Source organism: Oculina patagonica, chromosome 12 (assembly GCF_052425735.1).
Source record: "Oculina patagonica isolate OP01 chromosome 12, crgOcupat, whole genome shotgun sequence".
Taxonomy (NCBI): Eukaryota; Metazoa; Cnidaria; class Anthozoa; order Scleractinia; family Oculinidae; genus Oculina; species Oculina patagonica.
In genome coordinates this window covers 16,367,721-16,389,112 of record NC_135769.1, presented here as the reverse complement: position 1 = coordinate 16,389,112, position 21,392 = coordinate 16,367,721, and the positions used below count along the sequence as shown (strand labels likewise).

At 37.0% G+C, this 21,392-nt stretch overlaps 1 protein-coding gene across 1 annotated transcript in view; it reads left to right on the top strand.

The window, feature by feature from the left end:
* LOC144631922 (nuclear pore complex protein Nup85-like) overlaps positions 1 to 21,392 on the top strand; it is a 49,091-nt gene that overhangs the window by 5,957 nt on the left and 21,742 nt on the right. The window contains exons 9-18 of the mRNA XM_078490499.1: positions 1,244 to 1,330; positions 1,435 to 1,482; positions 2,466 to 2,588; positions 3,006 to 3,043; positions 4,589 to 4,682; positions 6,743 to 6,846; positions 8,183 to 8,266; positions 8,945 to 9,010; positions 10,276 to 10,326; positions 11,735 to 11,835. Of these exons, the coding sequence (XP_078346625.1) occupies positions 1,244 to 1,330; positions 1,435 to 1,482; positions 2,466 to 2,588; positions 3,006 to 3,043; positions 4,589 to 4,682; positions 6,743 to 6,846; positions 8,183 to 8,266; positions 8,945 to 9,010; positions 10,276 to 10,326; positions 11,735 to 11,835 (796 nt within the window). The remainder of the gene's footprint in view (positions 1 to 1,243; positions 1,331 to 1,434; positions 1,483 to 2,465; positions 2,589 to 3,005; positions 3,044 to 4,588; positions 4,683 to 6,742; positions 6,847 to 8,182; positions 8,267 to 8,944; positions 9,011 to 10,275; positions 10,327 to 11,734; positions 11,836 to 21,392) is intronic.

Here is a 21,392-nt window from a genome sequence, read left to right as displayed (position 1 = left end):
CTAAACAAAAGTTCACATAGACCTTCTTATCTCACATTTTGATTTTGATGATTTGTATTATTGGACCTTGTGTCATACAATTTTAGTGAATAATCATGCATATAATTTCAAATCAGCCTTGTGCTTTGTGCTAAGTCAACTTGATTGTAAATCTCATTAATAGATTTTTTCTGGGGGCTGTTTAATTACAGTTGTAGAGTGTTTTGTTAAAGTTTATGTTGCAATGTTTCAGTGCAGTGAAAAGAGTGCTGCTTTATCATTTTGTATGGACCTTGTGAATCAACAAACTGTTTTACAGGAGGGTGTAATTTGCAGGTTGCAGGTTACAGGTCAGGTTTTCACTTAAATGTGGAAGGAGTTGGATAGCTTTTTTGTTTTGTTGTTTCACACTGTGACAGCGCAAAAAAAAACAACAGAAGTTGAGATTTCCGGAAGTGTATTGGTTGACATTAATGATCAACTCTGCACATGGCTTTATGTTAATTATTGTAGAGATCAGCAGGGATACAAGAGCAAAAATTATTATCGTGAACTTGAACCTTCAGTTGCCGCACATTGTAAGGTCAAAGTAGTGCCGATTGTTTGAAAGTAATGTGAATAATAAACATCGTTAATAAGTTTAACAAAACAGTGGCAAAGCTTATTTACAGCTTGTGCCGAATTGTGACTGATCGTTAGACTTCTACTTCAGTTGTTTACATTGGTGTTTATGTTGGTGTTATGGTATTCGTCAGCAAAGTAAATTTACACAAATGTCCAGGTAATTTAAATACTTTTATGATAATTAATATCGAGATCAACAGGGTTACAATTATAGCAACAATTATTATTGTGAATTTGAATCTTCTATTTTTTCAATAACAAGTCCAGGTTCTAAGGTAATCAAAGTAGTGCAGATTGTTTAAAAAGTAAATATTGAATGTAATAAACTTTAATAATAAAGTTGACGTTTCTATTTTCGAGTGAAAAAGTGAAGGTAATTTCCGAGTGAAGTACATTCAAAGCCTGCACATACATTAATAAGAGCATAAGTCCAACCTGTAACCTGCAACCTGCAACCTATACCGTACACCCTCCGCTGTTTTACCCCTCACTGGGAATTAGACATGAATTCAAATACTTCCCTAATAATGACATTTATGGACTGTCGACAGACTTCCCTCGCACAGTGTACTGCACATGTATGAACATGTATTTTTGCTTTAATATTATTAACAAAACTCATTTTTCTTTTTGTTGTCAGATCTACTCCTTGGTTCTTCAAGGACGAGTGAATGATGCTCGTGAACTTCTTGTCCAGCATCCTGACAGACATGCAGGAGAATATGATGTATGTGATGTTTTGGGAAAATTTGTCTTTTTTTACCACTACAGAAAATGGGTCTTTGGAAGATGTAAGATTAAAATGCATTTATTACTTTGTGTATCTTGCAGGTGTTTGCAAGCATGGATGAACTTCTTCGTAAAATGCCCATGTACCAGGTGTGAAGCGGTTTGTGAAAAAAGTCGGAAAGCAGTTACATTTTAGTTTCAAAAAAAGCTAATCAAGCCCAATCAAAATGCCAGCTCAAATATAATTATTTGTAGTTTGTATAGCGTGATCCTCCGGGTGAGAGTAGTTCTCAAAGAACTGTTGTTGGTGTTGTTGTAGTCACCAACAACAGTTCTTTTCAGAACTTTTGACTCTCACCCGGACGATTACGCTATACAAACTACTGATACTCGTGGGTCAAACCATTTACCTTATTACATGAAATTTTCGCGACACGTTAATTTTATGATTTTAAGGTGCAAATATTTTGCGACACTTAAATTTCGTGATTTTGCGAAATTTTTGTGTTTTGAATCACTTTAGTTTTGAGTTTTTAGTTTTGACACAATTTAAATTTCCTTGGCAATATTATTTAACATGCCCTCGAATTAAATAAAAAAACGTCATCAAAGGAACAATAAAGTGAAAATTAACAGAAACATAATGGTGGGACTTAATCTTGGCAATAGCAACAACAGAGCATTTCTTGCAAATATTATGTCTACAAGTAGGTCATGCTTGTATGTGAGTTATTGTTCTTGAAACAATTGACAAAACATCCTACCTTTAGTGGTACTAAACTTATTCTGAATATTGACATAATGTGAGTCACTTAATTTTCGTGTCATGTTCTGTTCGACACTTATTGTTCCTGTCACGCCAATTTTTTTGGAATCGCGAAATTTGCAAAATTAAGGTGTCGCGAAAATTTCATGTATCCGTAATAAGATACTATCAAATATATTTCTGGTATGCTGTTATTTGGTGTATTGTGGTTTTGGCTTTTCTCGTGATTGATTGAGAAAGTGGCACAATTTTTTTGGTGGTTTCTTTGTTGGTTTGTCTACCCATAGTTAGTAACTATGGTCTACCAAGGTTCCTTTTATCTACTCATAAGTTGATTTGTTTGTATTCAAATTTTATCATCTTGCAGTTGTACATGGGACAAAGCTTGGCAGAATTCAGCATGAAATGGACTCACTGGCAGCAGGAGTGTAAACATCGTCTAGATAATGAAACATATGCAGGGCATCCACATTTACACACAATATGTAAGGTATGGATATTGATGCTAGACAATTCAGGCATTATACACATCAATATTTGTCACACTCTGATTCAGAAATTGAGAGCCCTAGCTTGGCCAGGTCCTTTTGTTGTTTGCATGGGCAAGGTATGTTATTCTTGTGGTTCCTCTCTCCACTCAGGTGTATAAATAAAAAGTAACGATTAAGTCCATTCTAGTTGTAGGAATCAAGGATAAGCATCCCATCCAGAGGGGGAGTAGAAATAATCCTAGTCATTTAATGCTACACAAACTAGGATAAGCCCAAGCCTGATGGGCCACTAGGCTCAAATGCATACCTTACCTACCTTAATCTAATAATTCACAAGTACCCACTCCTGGGTACAAAGCAAATCTCAGTTTTACTCATTGTATTCTAATCCTGTTTATAATGTTTGTCTTATTCAGATACTCTGTGGTGAGGAAGAGGTGTTTGATGAAATGATGTAAGCTATATACAGTAACTACTGTTTTTAAGTTACCTTATTATAGGAAATTAACGCGTCATGAAATCAACACGAATTTCAAAAATTTGCGTTAATTTAAGTTGTGTTAATTTTTGTTAACGTTAAGTTTATTTTCGCACTGTTAATTTAGTGGAGCGTTAATTTCCATGACCTTAATTTCCACTTTTTTGGCCCCATTTTCTCGATACAGTCCAGACGTTCTGAATCCAAAGAAAAAGCATTATTTTATCAGGGTGAAAATCTACCACTATCACTGACACTGCGAAGTGTTCAAAGTGGGAAAAGTAGCACGAACATTGTTTGCGTTTAAGATTACACGCCTACAAGTGTTGAAATAAACTTGTTCCTGTTGTGTACGTCGCGTTACTTTCCTTCATTTTGAAATGTTACCCCCTCTTTCACATTAATTTCCATTATTGGGAAGTAGTTTTTCCTTCTATTTGCATTAATTTAAGTCGCGTTTATTTCAAATACCTTAATTAACACAAGTGTTAATTTCCTATAATAAGGTACATTTGTTCCCCAGGATTTGTTTCTCTTAAAGAGTGCAAGGACCTGTCATGCAATTATCATGAGGGATCAAATTACTTCTGAATCACCTTCATAATTATATTATTATCGCTTGACTTATTATAATCTGGAATCAGAACACACACAATGATGAGAGTTCTGTGATGCTGTGAAATTATTAGCTCTATTAGCTTAAAGAATTTTATGCTATTTTATACAATCGTTTTTTGTTGAACACATACTATTATGAATACATGTGTGCAATACATTATGCACTACATGTATTTACATAACATTGTCTTAAATGATTACAATAAACTAATCACTTACATGTTACGGTTAACTATAAAATAACGTATTATGTGGAAAACAAGACTTTCTGCAAGGCAAGTAAGGCCAAGCCTGCAGTGTCCTTTACCCAGGAGGGGGGGGGGGGTACTCTGGCTTGTAAATGACGGGGATGATCAAAGGATTTTTTTGGGTTTGAAATTTTCGATTCCGGGATTTTTTTGGGTTGGAAAATTTGGCAAGTATCTTTTGGGTGACTTGATTTAAATAGGGGATTTTTTTGGGCATTAAAAACGAACTTAAGCGCCTTGGCGCGGCCTTGGCGTATTTATGGTATGATGAACAAACAAACAGGAGCGTTCAATTTTTTATGGTTTTCTTTGTGTTATATTATTGCCCCTCCTGGCAATTTAGGGGTAATTTGACAAGGGATTTTTTTGGGAGTTATTTTTTGGTCCAGGGATTTTTTTGGGTAATGTCGGAAGACTTGGGGATTTTTTTGGGTCCTGAGTTTTGCCTCCATTCGATCATCCCCGTCATTTACAAGCCGGAGTACCCCCCCTGGGGTCCTTTATAGCAAACTGGCTAGGTTTGTTTTGCCTAGAATCTTCTACATTTCCCTTGCCTTCATCTGTGAAAAATTTAAGATTCTTGGGAAACCAAAGTTAACTGTTTCTGTTTCTGTTCACTGAGTGCATGTTGTTTTCTTTTGCCGTTGCCTATCAGAGAGTATTGCAAGACATGGTATCACCTGCTTGTAGCCAAACTGTTGTACTGTAACCCAGCAATCAAGTCTTTTGATTTACAGTACCATACTCAGGTATTAAGTGATTTACTGGTTTATAAGATACTGGTTAATGTTACCCAGGTAAATAAGTCATTGGTAAAGAATTTCATTTTCACACCACACACAGGTAAATTTAATTTAATTTTTTTGTAAATAAGTTACTAATGAGATGATACTAAGGAAACTACTTAGGAAAACAATGTGCTAGGGCAAAGCAGCTCTTAAATTTTGCTTGCACAGGACAAGCGATTTACTTTGCCATTGCCTATCGGACAAGTGAACATGAATTGTAACTTGCTAGGCAGGAAAATCTACTTGTCCTAGATGTCCGGACAGATTTTTTTCAAGCCCTGAAGACAAGTACAATGCCCATTGATAGTCCCCATATTGTTTCCACTGAAAAAGATTGCATTGATTTTGGATGTACCGTAAAAACTCGTGTATAAGCCGCACTCGTAGATAAGCCGCACCCCCAAATTTCAAGCATGATGTTGAGAAAAAAATGAAACCTGGCGGAAAAATGCCCAGTTGATTGTTTCAACAAATAATTTGTTGAAACAATCAACTGGGAATCAACTTTAGCTTTATTGATTATCAATAAAGCTAAAGTTGATTCCTTGAGCCTTTCCGATCGATGTGCAGGATGTACTAAAAACACAAACGGAAAACACTTCAGTCTTGCCCAGAATTTTAGAAATTTATAGAATAAACATCATTTCTGCCAACTTTAACATTTTTGATCTTTTTCTGCCATTCGTTGACAGGTATTTCTTCGTTCATCACTGTTTTTACATCAAATTTTGCGCTGTGTGAAAAAAAGCGTTCGTAGCTTAGTAAAACACGAAATGGCGAAATGGCGAAATGACGAAATGGCAAAATGTTAAGATAAATACACGTAAATAATATAGCTTGATTTCCTTTTGAACTTCAAGGTAGTTCTGTTTACATTTCTAGACTGAATTATTTTAAGGGTCTTCAAGGGAAAATTTCAATGTTCTGCCCCAGGAATATAATGTATACTTGTCACTTATCACAACGCCAAATTGAACGTATTGGTGAAAGGTCGCAGCACACCAGAATATTTTTTTCATTTAGTACTTGCCAAGTTGCCTATCAGTATCTGCACTGCACTACTGAGCTTACATTGTATCGAAGGACTGACATAGACATCGAACGTTACTCCGTTTTTGCGCAAAGAACGTTTGCCACTGATATCGTGTATGAACTTTATCGCAAAGTAGGTTTGGTTTTGTTAATCCATTTCTTTTGAATGTTGGAGCTCAAAGCATTACTTCAAAGCCGAGACTCGGTGGCAAATACCAGATAAACAAATCATTTTCTTCCAATGTCTAAACGAAATGCCGACATCTCGATCAAGAATGTCCTTGGCGTATCAAACAGCGCCCTGTTAACGTTAACAGGGAGAGACTGGAATCCAAATTACCCATAGGTTCGTGTTAGGTTCGTGACGGGTCTACGTGACGGAGAATTTGTGATTGCAGTTTCTTTTATTTTTCGGGACTTATCTACAAGGATGAATTCGGCAACATATGAAAATTCCAGTACAACGGCAATATCGTATAACTTTGGCTTTTATCTTCAGTATCATTTCGCCATTTCGCCATTTCGCCGTTTCGCCATTTCGCCATTTCGCCATTTCGTGTTTTGTTTTAAACACGCCCAGGCACTAGTATCCAGGCCCATCGCCAAAAGACACGTGGAACGCCTGGGGGTTTAAAATTTATTCATCGCTGTTTTGAGAGGAAAAACTTTTTCAAAATGATCAGTCTCCTTGTTATTTTTGTTTGTGAGGATAGTAAAGAGCTGCTTTGTCGCTTATATGGAGCAATTTTTCAGTTTTATGCGCAAAAATGCGCAGAAGATACGGAGGATGTAGTGTGAGCGATTTATGCAGATTTATGTGGACCCGCACGGCCGCACCACCGCATCCTGTCAGATCCTGAGATGCCCTGTAAAATTGCATGCAATGGTCTCGTAGATAAGCCGCACCCACGATTTTGAGCCCAAAATTTCGGCAAAAAAGTGCGGCTTATACACGAGTTTTTACGGTACATTTTTTTTATTTCTACTAGGCCTGCATTGACAAGTTTGGAGGAAATGCTAATTTGCACAGTTTTGACAGAATTCTGTTGTCTGCTTTTGAATTTGATGTTCATGCCGTAATCAAGGAGAGCAGGTATTCTTATATAGTTGGAGTCTGTTTTGGTTTTATGCTTACTCTTGTTGATTGTTACTTGGTGATGTGGTAGCCACTAAGGAGGGTACCAGGCAAGACACAACCTATCTGATTAGCCTAATGGACACAAATTATTTTCCTGAAAAAATTGAGATGAGACTTTGATATTCTGTGTACATGAAGCTTGCATTGCTGGTAAAATGGCACAGAAAGGTTTGGATCTTTTTCTTAGTTTTTACACCTGATAGAGTGGGGCTGTAAAATTAAGATATCACCTTTAAAGGTGGGGGTTTGGGGTGGGGTGTAGGGGAGTACAAAAAGATACCACTCTCTCTTTTATGGAATAGTGGGTCCTGTCCAAACAAAATTTAAAGCAAAATTACTTTCAACCTCAAGTGAAACCGCTTTATCGCACATAATCACACATGCTCTAGTACAGTGGAACCTCGATTTAACGAACCTCTATATAACGAAGTCCTCGATATAACAAACGATATTTTCGTCCCAGTAATAGCAAAATATATGGAAAAGAACCTCGATATAATGAAACCTTGATATAGCGAACACATTTTGCCAGTCCCTTGGCCCTTCGTTATATCGAGGTTTCACTGCACTCAACAAACTTCTTAAACATGATCATGTCAAGAGCCTCCGCTTCTACGAGTAAGCCACGAATGAGATTGGTTTAAAAATACAAAATGATACTTGTGCTTCCTAATTTTTGTGTTTTTGCTCAATTTCAACACTGCAGCAATAGCCCCTTATTATTAAAAATGTTGTTGGCTTGCTTCAAAAAAAAGACAGTATGTAAGTTTTGTACTATAGGGTACAATTTAGATAACTGTACTCTGCTTGGGTTACAAAAAAGTGCACACACTGTGCTGTGATGATAAATAACGTTTTTGTTTGTTGTTCTGTAACAAAATGCTCAATGAATTGGCTAACTTAGGAAACAAACGATTCAACATTTGGCATTATGGGTAGTTTGAGTGTTTGTCAGGGTCATTGTGCTGTGTTTTTGACCAACACACATTTGACTCACAGCACCTTCTCCAGGAGCATAAATGGGTAAAACAAAGTGTTGGGCAGTAATCTGCAGTGAACTAGTATCCCATCCAGGGGGAGCAGCAATACTTGAACACTTAGTTGCTTTATGCTAGAAACTGAAGTTTGGAATTACTCTCTGCATGGGCCATTTGGCCCGTGAGCAGACTTTGTCAAGTGTTGTTAGCTTACGAATCTCAATGTTTCTCTTACAAACATCACAATTCCTGAGATAGCAAAATAAAATGTTAACCTCAGGAAGGCCATTGAAGTGTGTATTATTTCTCTGCAGTGAAGCTCTTGGTAACTGGTGGTTTGTTGCACATCTTACTGATTTGCTGCATCACTGTGGACAACTGGATTCACATCACATTAGGTTAAAGAATTTGCAATTTATTCTGTGTTCTGTACATTTATTGTTGAGTACGTTCGATTCCAAGAAGAGATTTATTTTAAAATAAACAGCTCCAGATAAAAAAGGACTGCTTAACTTTCATTTCAATGGTCACACTCGGCTGAGATTCAATGCAGTCTTAAATGTTAGAGTCACCTTGTACAGCGTAATAAACAGTTCCACATGAAATGAAATTACTTCTCAACAGCTTTTATTTGAATGGTCGCACATACTGTCGTTTTATCTAGAGCTATACGTACAAGAACCACATTAAACAGCATAACAAAAACATAACCACGTGAACTTACTAGCCAGTAGCTTCTATTTAATTGATACCACACTGGGGTTTCATACACGAACATAAACGTTAACACCACCTCAATTTATTGTACAGAATAATAACAGAACCACACAAGAGTTTCTGCTCAATTGCTTTCATTTGAGTGGTTTCATACACTTAAAACGTACATTAAAACCAGACGGTTTTACAGTGAAAGGCTTATCATGCCTTACATGATGCAGTGCAACCACAACATTCTGCCCTCAAACACTATTTTCATAGTGACATTTTCTTTTGCCCGCACTGTTGAAAACAGCTTTAGTTACAGTTATAGCACTACTGGCCCTAATTTTTTTTTTTTTAACATTTTCTTTTTTCAGTCAAAGCATCAGCTTGAGGGAGTTCCTTATATTAGAATACGCTGCCAGCCTCATGTCACATCACAGGTGAGACTGTTGTTTTTATTTTGAAGTAAAGAGCAAATTTTCCGATGTTTTGAAGGTTCTTCATGTGTCCACTATTCACTTGTTCCTCGGTGAAATTGTGATATAGAGTGTTCTAAATTTTAATTGGAGCGTCGACCTGCAGAGCTTTCGGTCACTTCCGCTTACTGAGCTAGTGTAACTTGCCCTACCCAATCAGTGCAAACTCTCCGTATTTTCAACCAATCATGAGCGAGCCAAACCAATCATGCATGGTTTTCCCGCACATGGCGCCAGTTGCACATTTTCGCGCCTTTGGCACCGGTTGCATGCTTTCCCGCGCTTGGCACCGGTTGCTTGTTTTCCCGCGCTTGGCACCGGTTGCTTGTTTTCTCGCGCTTGGCACCGGTTGCTTGTCTTTCCGCGCTTGGCACCGGTTGCATGTTTTCCCGCGCTTGGCACCGGTTGCTTGTTTTCCCGTGCTTATTGGCACCGATTGCACTTTGCCGCGCTTTTCACCGGCTGCACGTTTTTGCTTTGAGTTCTGAAAAGTTCACTGTTTTATCTGCGTTTATTGTGAATTGCGGGAAGTTTTTATTTGGTTTTACGACAGTTGTAGTCAACCACTCTGTGTGATTGTCTTTGGCGAGCCTCTTTCAAATTATTAGGAAGAAGTCATTCAACGTTTTCTGATCAGTAACAGGAGCTAGAATTTATAGTTGCAGGTTCCGCTATGCGGCAGTAAAACTATAGAGGAGGAGGTCCGCCGAGGAAGTGTTTTTGGATCAACACTCTCGAAAATGCCTTCTCCTTCATTTTGCACTGATGTTGTGTATTTTACAGCACCTTAATTTAGAACATTTTATAGGAAGGAATTGCGCCAGTTTTCACTCATTTCAAAATAAACCATGTACTCGTCTTTTCCAACGCATGCAATTGTGCTTTCTTTTGTCTGTCACCTGGCTAGTCTTGAAGGCTCCCGAGTTTGCACTTCTAGTGCTAGATGGCCTTGATGTCATCACAAAAGGCTAGTTGCGAAATATATAATGCTAAGGTACGTTACAAATTGCTTTCTATTTCATCTTAAAAGCGTTTCAGCCTGAATTTTGGTTATCGTACCTTTTCAAAATACGAGCGGGTCGAAAAATTTGTAGACCCCGGGCCTACGGGCCTATAGGCTGGCTAGGTCCCTGCTTGAAGTGATGTGTAAGTCCGCTATACAATTACTTTTAGACAAAAATGATTTATAGACACTGTTATGCCTCTAAATAGTGTTTTCTTTGTCTTAGTCTTTGGCGCGTGGCTGTGGATTACCTGCTGCACTGTCCAGTGTATGGAAGGTAAGCTTCTCAGTTTCATATCACCTCTGTACCGTGAATAAAAAAAATTACTTTACTCGGAACGAACAGGAATCTTGTTCGGTCAGGATCGGACGCCGTGAATTACCTGGGCCCGCGATTTTCGTGAAAGGTGTTGCTTGCTTAGGAACAATACTTGATGACGTTGGTGCTCGTGAGTGCTCTTACTATGTTTTGATTGGATAATAACAATCGGGAACTCCTCGGTACCTTAATTAACGAAGAACTGAAACAGCATTCGAACGTGAACGGTAAAAGCTATTCTGCGAGGTTCCCAAAATATAGCTTTTTCTTTTAAAGTTTGCCGTTTTTCTGCACCCGCTAAGGACACATTGTTTTGGGTCGAATAGCAGCTCTCACAAGGAGTCACATGAATGGCTTGCTACACCACAGGCTTCCCAAGCTCAAAAGTCGTCTTTTTGATGTGTTTTTGAGAGCCCTTCGGGCGGCCGACTCTACATACGTGGTGTATGCGACAGCTTGTGTATATAGAGAAATGTATGGGAAAATCACGGATTCTCTAAAATCGGGTAAATAACTATCTATTTTGAAATAAAGTTTACCTGCCTCAAATGTGTCGCTTACTTGCGTCTTGTGCCGAATTTGAAGCCATTCCGACACCACTTAGCGAAGTTATTCGAAGTCGTTGTCTCCCCTTCTAGAAGAAGAAGGGGAGACAGGTAAACTTTATTTCAAAATAGATAGGGCTCTTAAAACACATCAAAAAGACGACTTTTGAGCTTGGGAAACCTGTGGCTATACTTAGAGAGAACAATAAGACAAACAACAGGAACAATGCCCCTAGCCTCAAAAACAGTAGCAACTGCTACACTAGAGGACCACTGGAGTCATAAGCTTACGAGAGTTGCTACTCTACACCTGTTGAAATAATCTAAAGAGAACTTTCCTTTGGTATGTCTCTGAATCTATTTGTATTGTCTTGGGATTTAAAGGAGCTTTGTCAAAGGGATTTTGCTGATTTTTGGTCTAAACAGTTATGAAATTAGTGGTAGCCAGCTAAACCCTTAAAAACATTATCTTTGAACAACTAAAGGAAGTATAACTTTAATTTGCGGATAGAAATCAACCTATGGGTATAAATATTGTTTTTTTTTAATGACACGCGGAAACAACTTGAAAACGTTACCCTAACTTTTTCAAATTGCAATCCGTTTCCATCCGAGCCATCCGCAGCCAAAGATGTTGTTGGTTAACAGTTTCAGTGCTCAAATATAGCAATTTTTAATAAAAATGGACTTATTTTTAGGTTACCTGCGACACAAATATAAATTTTGGCTGTTCAAAAAAATCTGGTAAAATCCGTGACATAGTCCCTTAAAATGTCTAAGATCTGTGTTACTCAGTGGTTATTGCGTGTTTTCTGTTTTAGAGCACACCTTGAAGAGTACATTGAACATCTGCCCCTTGAAACAGACAAGAAGGCTATGAAGATCCTCAGGCTGTGCGAAGACCTGGAAATGCTTGCACAAGGTGCGGTACTGTACAGATACAGTCGAAGCTCTCTTAACGGACACTCTCGTAAGCGGACAGCTCTACTTACGGCCACCTTGTTTGAAACCCCGTTTTAACTCCCATACAATCTCTGTATTTTTACATTCTCGTAAGCGGACATTCCCGTAAGCGGCCGCGGACACTTTCCGAGATTACGACTTAGACTTTTTCTTTGTTTTTAAGCTCCCGTTAGCGGACACCCCAAAGAAAATCCTATTAACAACCTCTGCATTTTGTGTTTATCAATCAACTTCACATCGCCGTTCGTCACAATGATTTTAAAGTGATTACAGTACCATATTTCAGTGCTTGTTTTGTCATCATCCACGTCCGTCCGGTTATTGTTAGCTGGGAAAGCTCCCTTAAGCGGCCATTTATCCCCTACACCTCTAGTGGCCGCTTTCGAGAACCATTCTCGTAAGCGGCCAGCTCCAGTAACGGACACTTTTCTCGCGTCCCGAGGGTGTCCGCTTATGAGAGCTTCGACTGTACTTATCACTGCTCACTTAGGACAATCAAACTTGACTGAACAGCTTAAGGTAGAAGTTTAACTTATTCAAGTGCGCCTTAGAAATAAATTCTTGCTACTGAAAGATTTAACATATGGAACAACTAAATCCCGCCTTAAAAAATGCAGTTGTGGTCGACACTTAATGTTTCAGTACCGCGCACTGACTATTACAAAAATAGCTTTACCTATAGCGGCGCAATCTTATGACACAGTGTTCCTTCCAACGTAAGACAAGCAGAGTTCCTTTGAGCAATATAAAGGTTTATTAAAACATGTGCTCTGTGGCACTGCATTCGTGGAAAGCGGCTTTTCTTAATAATTGCTTATCATCTTAGATTAGGATTATATGTAGTATTTAAAAGCTGATGATTAATCCGTGCATGTAAAAAAAATAATAATAAAAATAAAGATTACCACACTTTCGATGAACTTCACGTAACCTGCGTAACGGAATATGAGATTCTAAGTACAATAAGAATGGTTTTAAATCAATTTTCCATGCTAAAAGCATAGCAAGTCGGTGTTAAGGACAATTCGCTCCCAATTGCTTTCGGCCAAACTACGAACTGTCACTAATAAAAGTACAGTAAATAAGATAAGAAATGATGTTGACCGTTTCTTACACATAATCATAAGACACTCTCTCTGTCAATCGACCAACAAACCTGTGCAAGTTTAGGAAATCCATTGTTCCCGATACGTTAAGGCAGGATGTAAGAGATCAATACATATGTGCCTCACCAAATTTCCTATAATTTGTTAGGTCAGATGTTCAGTGTTATCAGGTAACTGACCCGGGAAATCGCATAAACTGTTCCAGCAATTAAAGTTTTAAAGTAACTTACGATGTTTCAAAAGCTATCAAATCACGCTCGCGTTTTCGGTTAATAGAAAATAAACGAGATTGCAGTAATGAAGTACAAATAAGATGAGGTAGTTAGCAAAGTAAAAAATTGAAAAAGTATGCAACAATTTGTCAAAAATCATTTCCGTCAAAATTTCTTCCTTGTGACTTTCCTCATGGATTGAAACCTTTTTGATTTGAGCGACGTCACCTCGATTTCTGAATTTTTCCCTCTATTTTTCGTGACGTGACGAAGCATAAATTTTAGATATGACGAGAAAGATAGTACATTTTAGCATTTAAATAAGTAATATGAAAGAACTGGATTTTGTGCAAAAAGAGGTCTCTTGCTGTAACGGCGCTTAAAACTTCTTTAAAAATTTGTTTCACTCAGTTTGATATCAGGACTGTTGTAATGTTTAGAGGTTTTCAGTCGTGCTTTGTGTTTCTGGCTGGCATTGTACGTTCTGTTTAAAGTATCTCTGGAACAGCAACTCGTAGAAGTCAAGAGGCTTGAAAATATCCAAGTAAAGCGAGTACTTTTTCTCAGGAGTCAAGTTGGCCATGGCCTCCATCACATCATCGGGAATGCATTGCCTCATCTGCTGCTCTAAAGTTGGTTCCATACGCCTCTTTCCGTCTTTCGTCTCTTTGAGGGTAGAAACTGCTTCTCTGCAAGCTCCGTTCATTTTGCACCTGTGTGGTATAGCTGTTACGTAACTTGCTAGCACTTCTGTTGATCTCCCTTGAGGGGACCTTTGACTGCTCGAAGAAAGATTTGCAGGCACATTATATAGATCACTGCTGATATCAACGGTCCAATCAGGAACCAGCATTAACGAACACAAAATACCGTGTTTCCAATTAAGGTAATGCGCTAGGAACAAGCAAGAGCTAAAAACAACCCTAAAATAGACTGGATACCCTAAAGTTAAGGCATGGCGCTACGAACAAACGAGAGTTGAAAAACAACCGCAAAAATAGCAAGGTACTTTATATCCAATTAAGGTAATACGCTAGAAACAAACAAAAGTTGAAAAATAACCAGCAATGTAACTTGATAGTTTTTTTTCCAATTAAGGTAATGTGCTAGGTGCAAACGAGAATTGAAAAACAACGTTCTAATTTTAGTAATAAGACAAATACCTATGAATTAAGTGATAAACTGTGGACCCTGGCCACTGAAAAAATTCTGTGGCTCAGGTGGGACCCGAACCCACGACTTTCGGTTGCATGATCACCATCTGAGCTCGTTTTCAGTGGCCAGGATCCTCAGTGAATCGACTGAGGATGGTTCTAAACTACAAATTCCTGTATGCTGTGATTTTAGGGGTGTAATCATTCACACACCTTTCGATCAAATAACGATTTGTTTTGCACATTACCTTAATTTGATTTCGATTGCGGAAATGGTTCTTGCTTTATACCACATGAAATAAAGAGATAGGTTCAATGGAATCTGCCAAAAATACTTCTAACAACATCCACAGAACGCTGTCTTTTTGCTTTACAATCTTCGTGTTTACTGCATGAAGCATGGAAACTGAAAAGACAATTGGTATGAACTAAATGAAGTATGAGAGGAAACTGCTGTCTGTATTAATGCAGGCGCGTGTTAAATCGTACGCAACGGACAAGATTAAAGCGCTAACGATATTTGAACTTCACAGATGGATTTTAACATTCTGAATTGGACCATTTTTCTTGTGAACATCAAAATAACAGAAGAAATCAAAGAGAGAAAAAATGTTATTGTGACAGTTTACATCGCTACGTAAAAACTGAAATAGGAGTTTGCCCGGCTGGGCAACTCGTTATGTTTTTCATGTCGCCGAAGACGAAAGCCACTTGCATCAGGGGACTGGGTGCAGCCTTGCAAAAGTAGGCGTAGCTTCTTTTTTTTATCGAACAAAAATCCACATGTGGAACCAAAGAATCGTGAGCCGAACCGAAGTAGTCGTAATCACGAATAACCGAGAATTCGATTTAACAATAAGCTAAAATATCAGTAATTACCGGTAGGCAATTTACTGGATACTGTATTTCCAGTTAAGGGGCGGCGCTTAGAACAAAAACAAACTGAAAACCAACATTCAAATAAACAGTGAGTTGAGATTACAGTAATTAGGCAATTTACTGGATACTGTATCTCCAGTTAAGGTGTGGCGCTTAGAACTAAAAGAAACTGAAAAACAACATTTAAATAAACAGTGAGCTGAGATTACAGTAATTAGGCAATTTACTGGATACTGTATTTCCAATTAAGGTCTGGCGCTAAGAACAAAAAGAAACTGAAAAACAACATTGAAATAAACAGTAAGCTGAGATTACAGTAATTAGGCAATTTACTGGATACTGTATTTCCAATTAAGGTGTGGCGCTATGAACAAAAAGAAACTGAAAAACAACATTGAAATAAACAGTAAGCTGAGATTACAGTAATTAGGCAATTTACTGGATACTGGATTTCCAGTTAAGGTGTGACGCTTAGAACAAAAAGAAACTGAAAAACAACATTGAATTAAACAGTGAGCTGAGATTACAGTAATTAGGCAATTTACTGGATACTGTATTTCCAATTAAGGTATGGCGCTTAGAACTAAAAGAAACTGAAAAACAACATTGAAATAAACAGTGAGCTGAGATTACAGTAATTAGATAATTTACTGGATACTGTATTTCCAATTAAGGTATGGCGCTATGAACAAAAAGAAACTGAAAAACAAAATTCAAATAATAAACAGTGAGCCGAGATTACAGTAATTAGGAAGTTTACTGGATACTAAATTTTTAATTACAAACTGAAAAACAACATTCAAATAAACAGTGAGCTGAGATTACAGTAATTAGGTAATTTACTGGATACTGTATTTCCAATTAAGGTATGGCGCTAAGAACAAAAAGAAACTGAAAAATAACATTGAAATAAACAGTGAGCTGAGATTACAGTATTTAGATAATTTACTGGATACTGTATTTCCAATTAAGGTATGGCGCTATGAACAAAAAGACACTGAAAAACAAAATTCAAATAATAAACAGTGGGCCGAGATTACAGTAATTAGGAAGTTTACTGGATACTAAATTTTTAATTAGAAACTGAAAAACGACAATCAAATAAACAGTGAGCTGAGATTACAGTAATTAGGCAATTTACTGGATACTGTATTTCCAATTAAGGTATGGCGCTAAGAACAAAAAGAAACTGAAAAACAACATTGAAATAAACAGTGAGCTGAGATTACAGTAATTAGGCAATTTACTGGGTACTGTATTTCCAGTTAAGGTATGGCGCTAAGAACAAAAAGAAACTGAAAAACAACATTGAAATAAACAGTGAGTTGAGATTACAGTAATTAGGCAATTTACAGGATACTGGATTTCCAATTAAGGTATGGCGCTATGAACAAAAAGAAACTGAAAAACAACATTTAAATAAACACTGAGCTGAGATTACAGTAATTAGGCAATTTACTGGATACTGGATTTCCAATTAAGGTATGGCGCTATGAACAAAAAGAAACTGAAAAACAACATTTAAATAAACACTGAGCTGAGATTACAGTAATTAGGCAATTTACTGGATACTGGATTTCCAATTAAGGTATGGCGCTATGAACAAAAAGAAACTGAAAAACAACATTGAAATAAACAGTGAGTTGAGATTACAGTAATTAGGCAATTTACTGGATACTGTATTTCCAATTAAGGTGTGGCGCTATGAACAAAAAGAAACTGAAAAACAACATTTAAATAAACAGTGAGCTGAGATTACAGTAATTAGGCAATTTACTGGATACTGTATTTCCAATTAAGGTGTGGCGCTATGAACAAAAAGAAACTGAAAAACAACATTTAAATAAACAGTGAGTTGAGATTACAGTAATTAGGCAATTTACTGGATACTGGATTTCCAATTAAGGTGTGGCGCTATGAACAAAAAGAAACTGAAAAACAACATTGAAATAAACAGTGAGCTGAGATTACAGTAATTAGGCAATTTACTGGATACTGTATTTCCAGTTAAGGTGTGGCGCTATGAACAAAAAGAAACTGAAAAACAACATTGAAATAAACAGTGAGTTGAGATTACAGTAATTAGGCAATTTACTGGATACTGTATTTCCAGTTAAGGTGTGACGCTCAGAACAAAAAGAAACTGAAAAACAACATTGAAATAAACAGTGAGCTGAGATTACAGTAATTAGGCAATTTACTGGATACTGTATTTCCAGTTAAGGTGTGACGCTCAGAACAAAAAGAAACTGAAAAACAACATTTAAATAAACACTGAGCTGAGATTACAGTAATTAGGCAATTTACTGGATACTGGATTTCCAATTAAGGTGTGACGCTTAGAACAAAAAGAAACTGAAAAACAACATTGAATTAAACAGTGAGCTGAGATTACAGTAATTAGGCAATTTACTGGATACTGGATTTCCAATTAAGGTGTGACGCTCAGAACAAAAAGAAACTGAAAAACAACATTGAATTAAACAGTGAGCTGAGATTACAGTAATTAGGCAATTTACTGGATACTGTATTTCCAATTAAGGTATGACGCTTAGAACAAAAAGAAACTGAAAAACAACATTGAAATAAACAGTGAGTTGAGATTACAGTAATTAGGCAATTTACTGGATACTGTATTTCCAGTTAAGGTGTGGCGCTATGAACAAAAAGAAACTGAAAAACAACATTGAAATAAACAGTAAGCTGAGATTACAGTAATTAGGCAATTTACTGGATACTGTATTTCCAATTAAGGTATGGCGCTATGAACAAAAAGAAACTGAAAAACAACATTGAAATAAACAGTAAGCAGAGATTACAGTTATTAGGCAATTTACTGGATACCGGATTTCCAATTAAGGTGTGACGCTTAGAACAAAAAGAAACTGAAAAACAACATTGAAATAAACAGTGAGTTGAGATTACAGTAATTAGGCAATTTACTGGATACTGGATTTCCAATTAAGGTGTGACACTTAGAACAAAAAGAAACTGAAAAACAACATTGAATTAAACAGTGAGCTGAGATTACAGTAATTAGGCAATTTACTGGATACTGTATTTCCAATTAAGGTGTGGCGCTTAGAACTAAAAGAAACTGAAAAACAACATTTAAATAAACAGTGAGCTGAGATTACAGTAATTAGGCAATTTACTGGATACTGGATTTCCAATTAAGGTGTGGCGCTAAGAACAAAAAGAAACTGAAAAACAACATTTAAATAAACACTGAGCTGAGATTACAGTAATTAGGCAATTTACTGGATACTGTATTTCCAATTAAGGTGTGGCGCTATGAACAAAAAGAAACTGAAAAACAACATTGAAATAAACAGTGAGCTGAGATTACAGTAATTAGGCAATTTACTGGATACTGTATTTCCAATTAAGGTGTGGCGCTATGAACAAAAAGAAACTGAAAAACAACATTGAAATAAACAGTGAGCTGAGATTACAGTAATTAGGCAATTTACTGGGTACTGTATTTCCAGTTAAGGTATGGCGCTATGAACAAAAAGAAACTGAAAAACAACATTGAAATAAACAGTGAGTTGAGATTACAGTAATTAGGCAATTTACTGGGTACTGTATTTCCAGTTAAGGTATGGCGCTATGAACAAAAAGAAACTGAAAAACAACATTGAAATAAACAGTGAGCTGAGATTACAGTAATTAGGCAATTTACTGGGTACTGTATTTCCAGTTAAGGTATGGCGCTATGAACAAAAAGAAACTGAAAAACAACATTGAAATAAACAGTGAGCTGAGATTACAGTAATTAGGCAATTTACTGGGTACTGTATTTCCAGTTAAGGTATGGCGCTATGAACAAAAAGAAACTGAAAAACAACATTGAAATAAACAGTGAGCTGAGATTACAGTAATTAGGCAATTTACTGGATACTGGATTTCCAATTTAACTGGCTGCGACGAACCCTGCGTAACCTGCGTAACGGAATATAAATTAAAAGAACATTGCGAACAATATTTCGTGCTAAAATCACTGCTAGTCGGTGTTAAAGACAATGTGCTCCCAGTTACTTTCAGCCAAACTACGAATAACCATCTTTAAAAGTTCAATGAAGTACAGTAAATACGAAATGATGATGGCCGTTTCTTGCACAAAATATATCTAACACCACCTCGGTCTGTTTTGACGAGGAAACCTTTGCAAGTTTAGCAAATCCATTGTTCCAGTTAAAGTAGGTTATCAGTGAGAAGTTGCAAGGGTTGAATAGAAGAACACGTGCCTCACCAAATCATCAGAAAATTCTTATTATTTCTTAAGTCAGGTTTTCAGTGTTATCAATAACAGACCTGGGAATCGCAGAAACTGATCCAGCACTTAAATACTTAAGGTCCCTCGCGTTGTTTTGAAAGCTATCAAATCGCGATCGCTTTTCGGTTAATAAAAAATAAACAAACGATCTCAGGTGGCCGAGATTGCAGTAATGAAGTACAAATAAGATGAAGTAGTTAGTAAACTAGACAATTGAAAAAGTATGACAACAACTTGTCAAGAATCATTTTTGTCATGATTTCTTACTTGTGATTTGCCTCATTGAACAAACCTGTTTGATTTGAGGGACGTCACCTCGAATTGTGCTTTTCACCTGTTTATCCGATCTAGAAAGGGCCTCCTCCATCAAATGGAAACACGAAACAATTACAGACAAAATCACAGTATTACAAGGGATTTACTCCTTGGAAAAAAGCTCCCTTGACTAGTGTCCTTAGGAAAACACTACAGGGGGATTCGTACTTTTATCGAGTTCCCGTAGCATATCCTTTCAGGGTTTTTATCGGCGTATAAGGATACACTCCTTTGATTGAAAGATATCCTCGGGTCAAGTCCCCTTGAGTTTATGCTACAAGAATCTCTCCCTAGGAGAGATTTGTGCATGCCTAATAACTTCGCTTGGACGAGAAATTAGTTCTCAACCGACGCTGTATCTCAAATAAGAAATCCCAGGGTTATTTTGTACCCGCTACCCCAGGGAACACATTAGCTACTGCCTAGACAGTTGCAAAGAGAGACAAACATCAATTCTTTAATAAATAATTCATTTATTATAATTTATTGCATATTTTATAAATCATATAATATTTGTCAACGTGAAGAAGCATATATTTTTTAGTTATGACGAGAAGGAAAATACATTTTAACATGTAAGAACTGGATTTTGTTCAATTGATTTATCTTGCTGTATACGCGCTTGAAACTTCTTTTTCAGTTTTGTTTGCGCTCAGTCTCATATGAGGATTGTTTAGTGTTTAGAGGTTTTCAGCCGTGCTTTGTGTTTCTGTCTGACATTGTTCGTTCTGTATAGAATATCTCTGGAACAGCAACTCGTGGAAGTCAAGAGGCTTGAAAATATCCAAGTAAAGCGAGTACTTTTTCTCAGGAGTCAAGTTGGCCATGGCCTCCATTACATCATCGGGAATGCATTGCCTCATCTGCTGCTCTAATGTTGGTTCTGTGCAAGATTGGCCGTCTAAGCGACGCCTCTTTCTATCTTTCTTGTCCTTTTGGGTGGAAACTGTTTCACTGCACTTTCCTTTCCTTTTGCACCTGTGTGGTATATCTGGTAACTTGGTAGCACTTCTGTCGATCTCGTTTGTTCTGCTTTAGCGATGATTTGCAGGCACATTATATAGATCACGGCTGACTTCAACGGTCCAATCAGGAACCAGCATTAACGAACAGAAACATACCGTGTTTCCAATTAAGGTAATGCGCTAGCAACAAACAAGAGCTAAGAAACATTACTAAAATAGACTGGATGCCGTATAATTAAGGTGTGGCGCTACGAACAAACAAGAGTTGAAAAACAACCACAAAAATAGCAAGATGCTTTATTTCCAATTAAGGTAATACGCTAGAAACAAACAAGAGTTGAAAAACAACCACAAAAATAGCAAGATGCTTTATTTCCAATTAAGGTAATACGCTAGAAACAAACAAGAGTTGAAAAACAACCACAAAAATAGCAAGATGCTTTATATCCAATTAAGGTAATACGCTAGAAACAAATAAGAGTTGAAAAACAACCACAAAAATAGCAAGATGCTTTATTTCCAATTAAGGTAATACGCTAGAAACAAACAAGAGTTGAAAAACAACCAGCAATGCAACGAAATAGTTTTAATATTTCCAATTAAGGT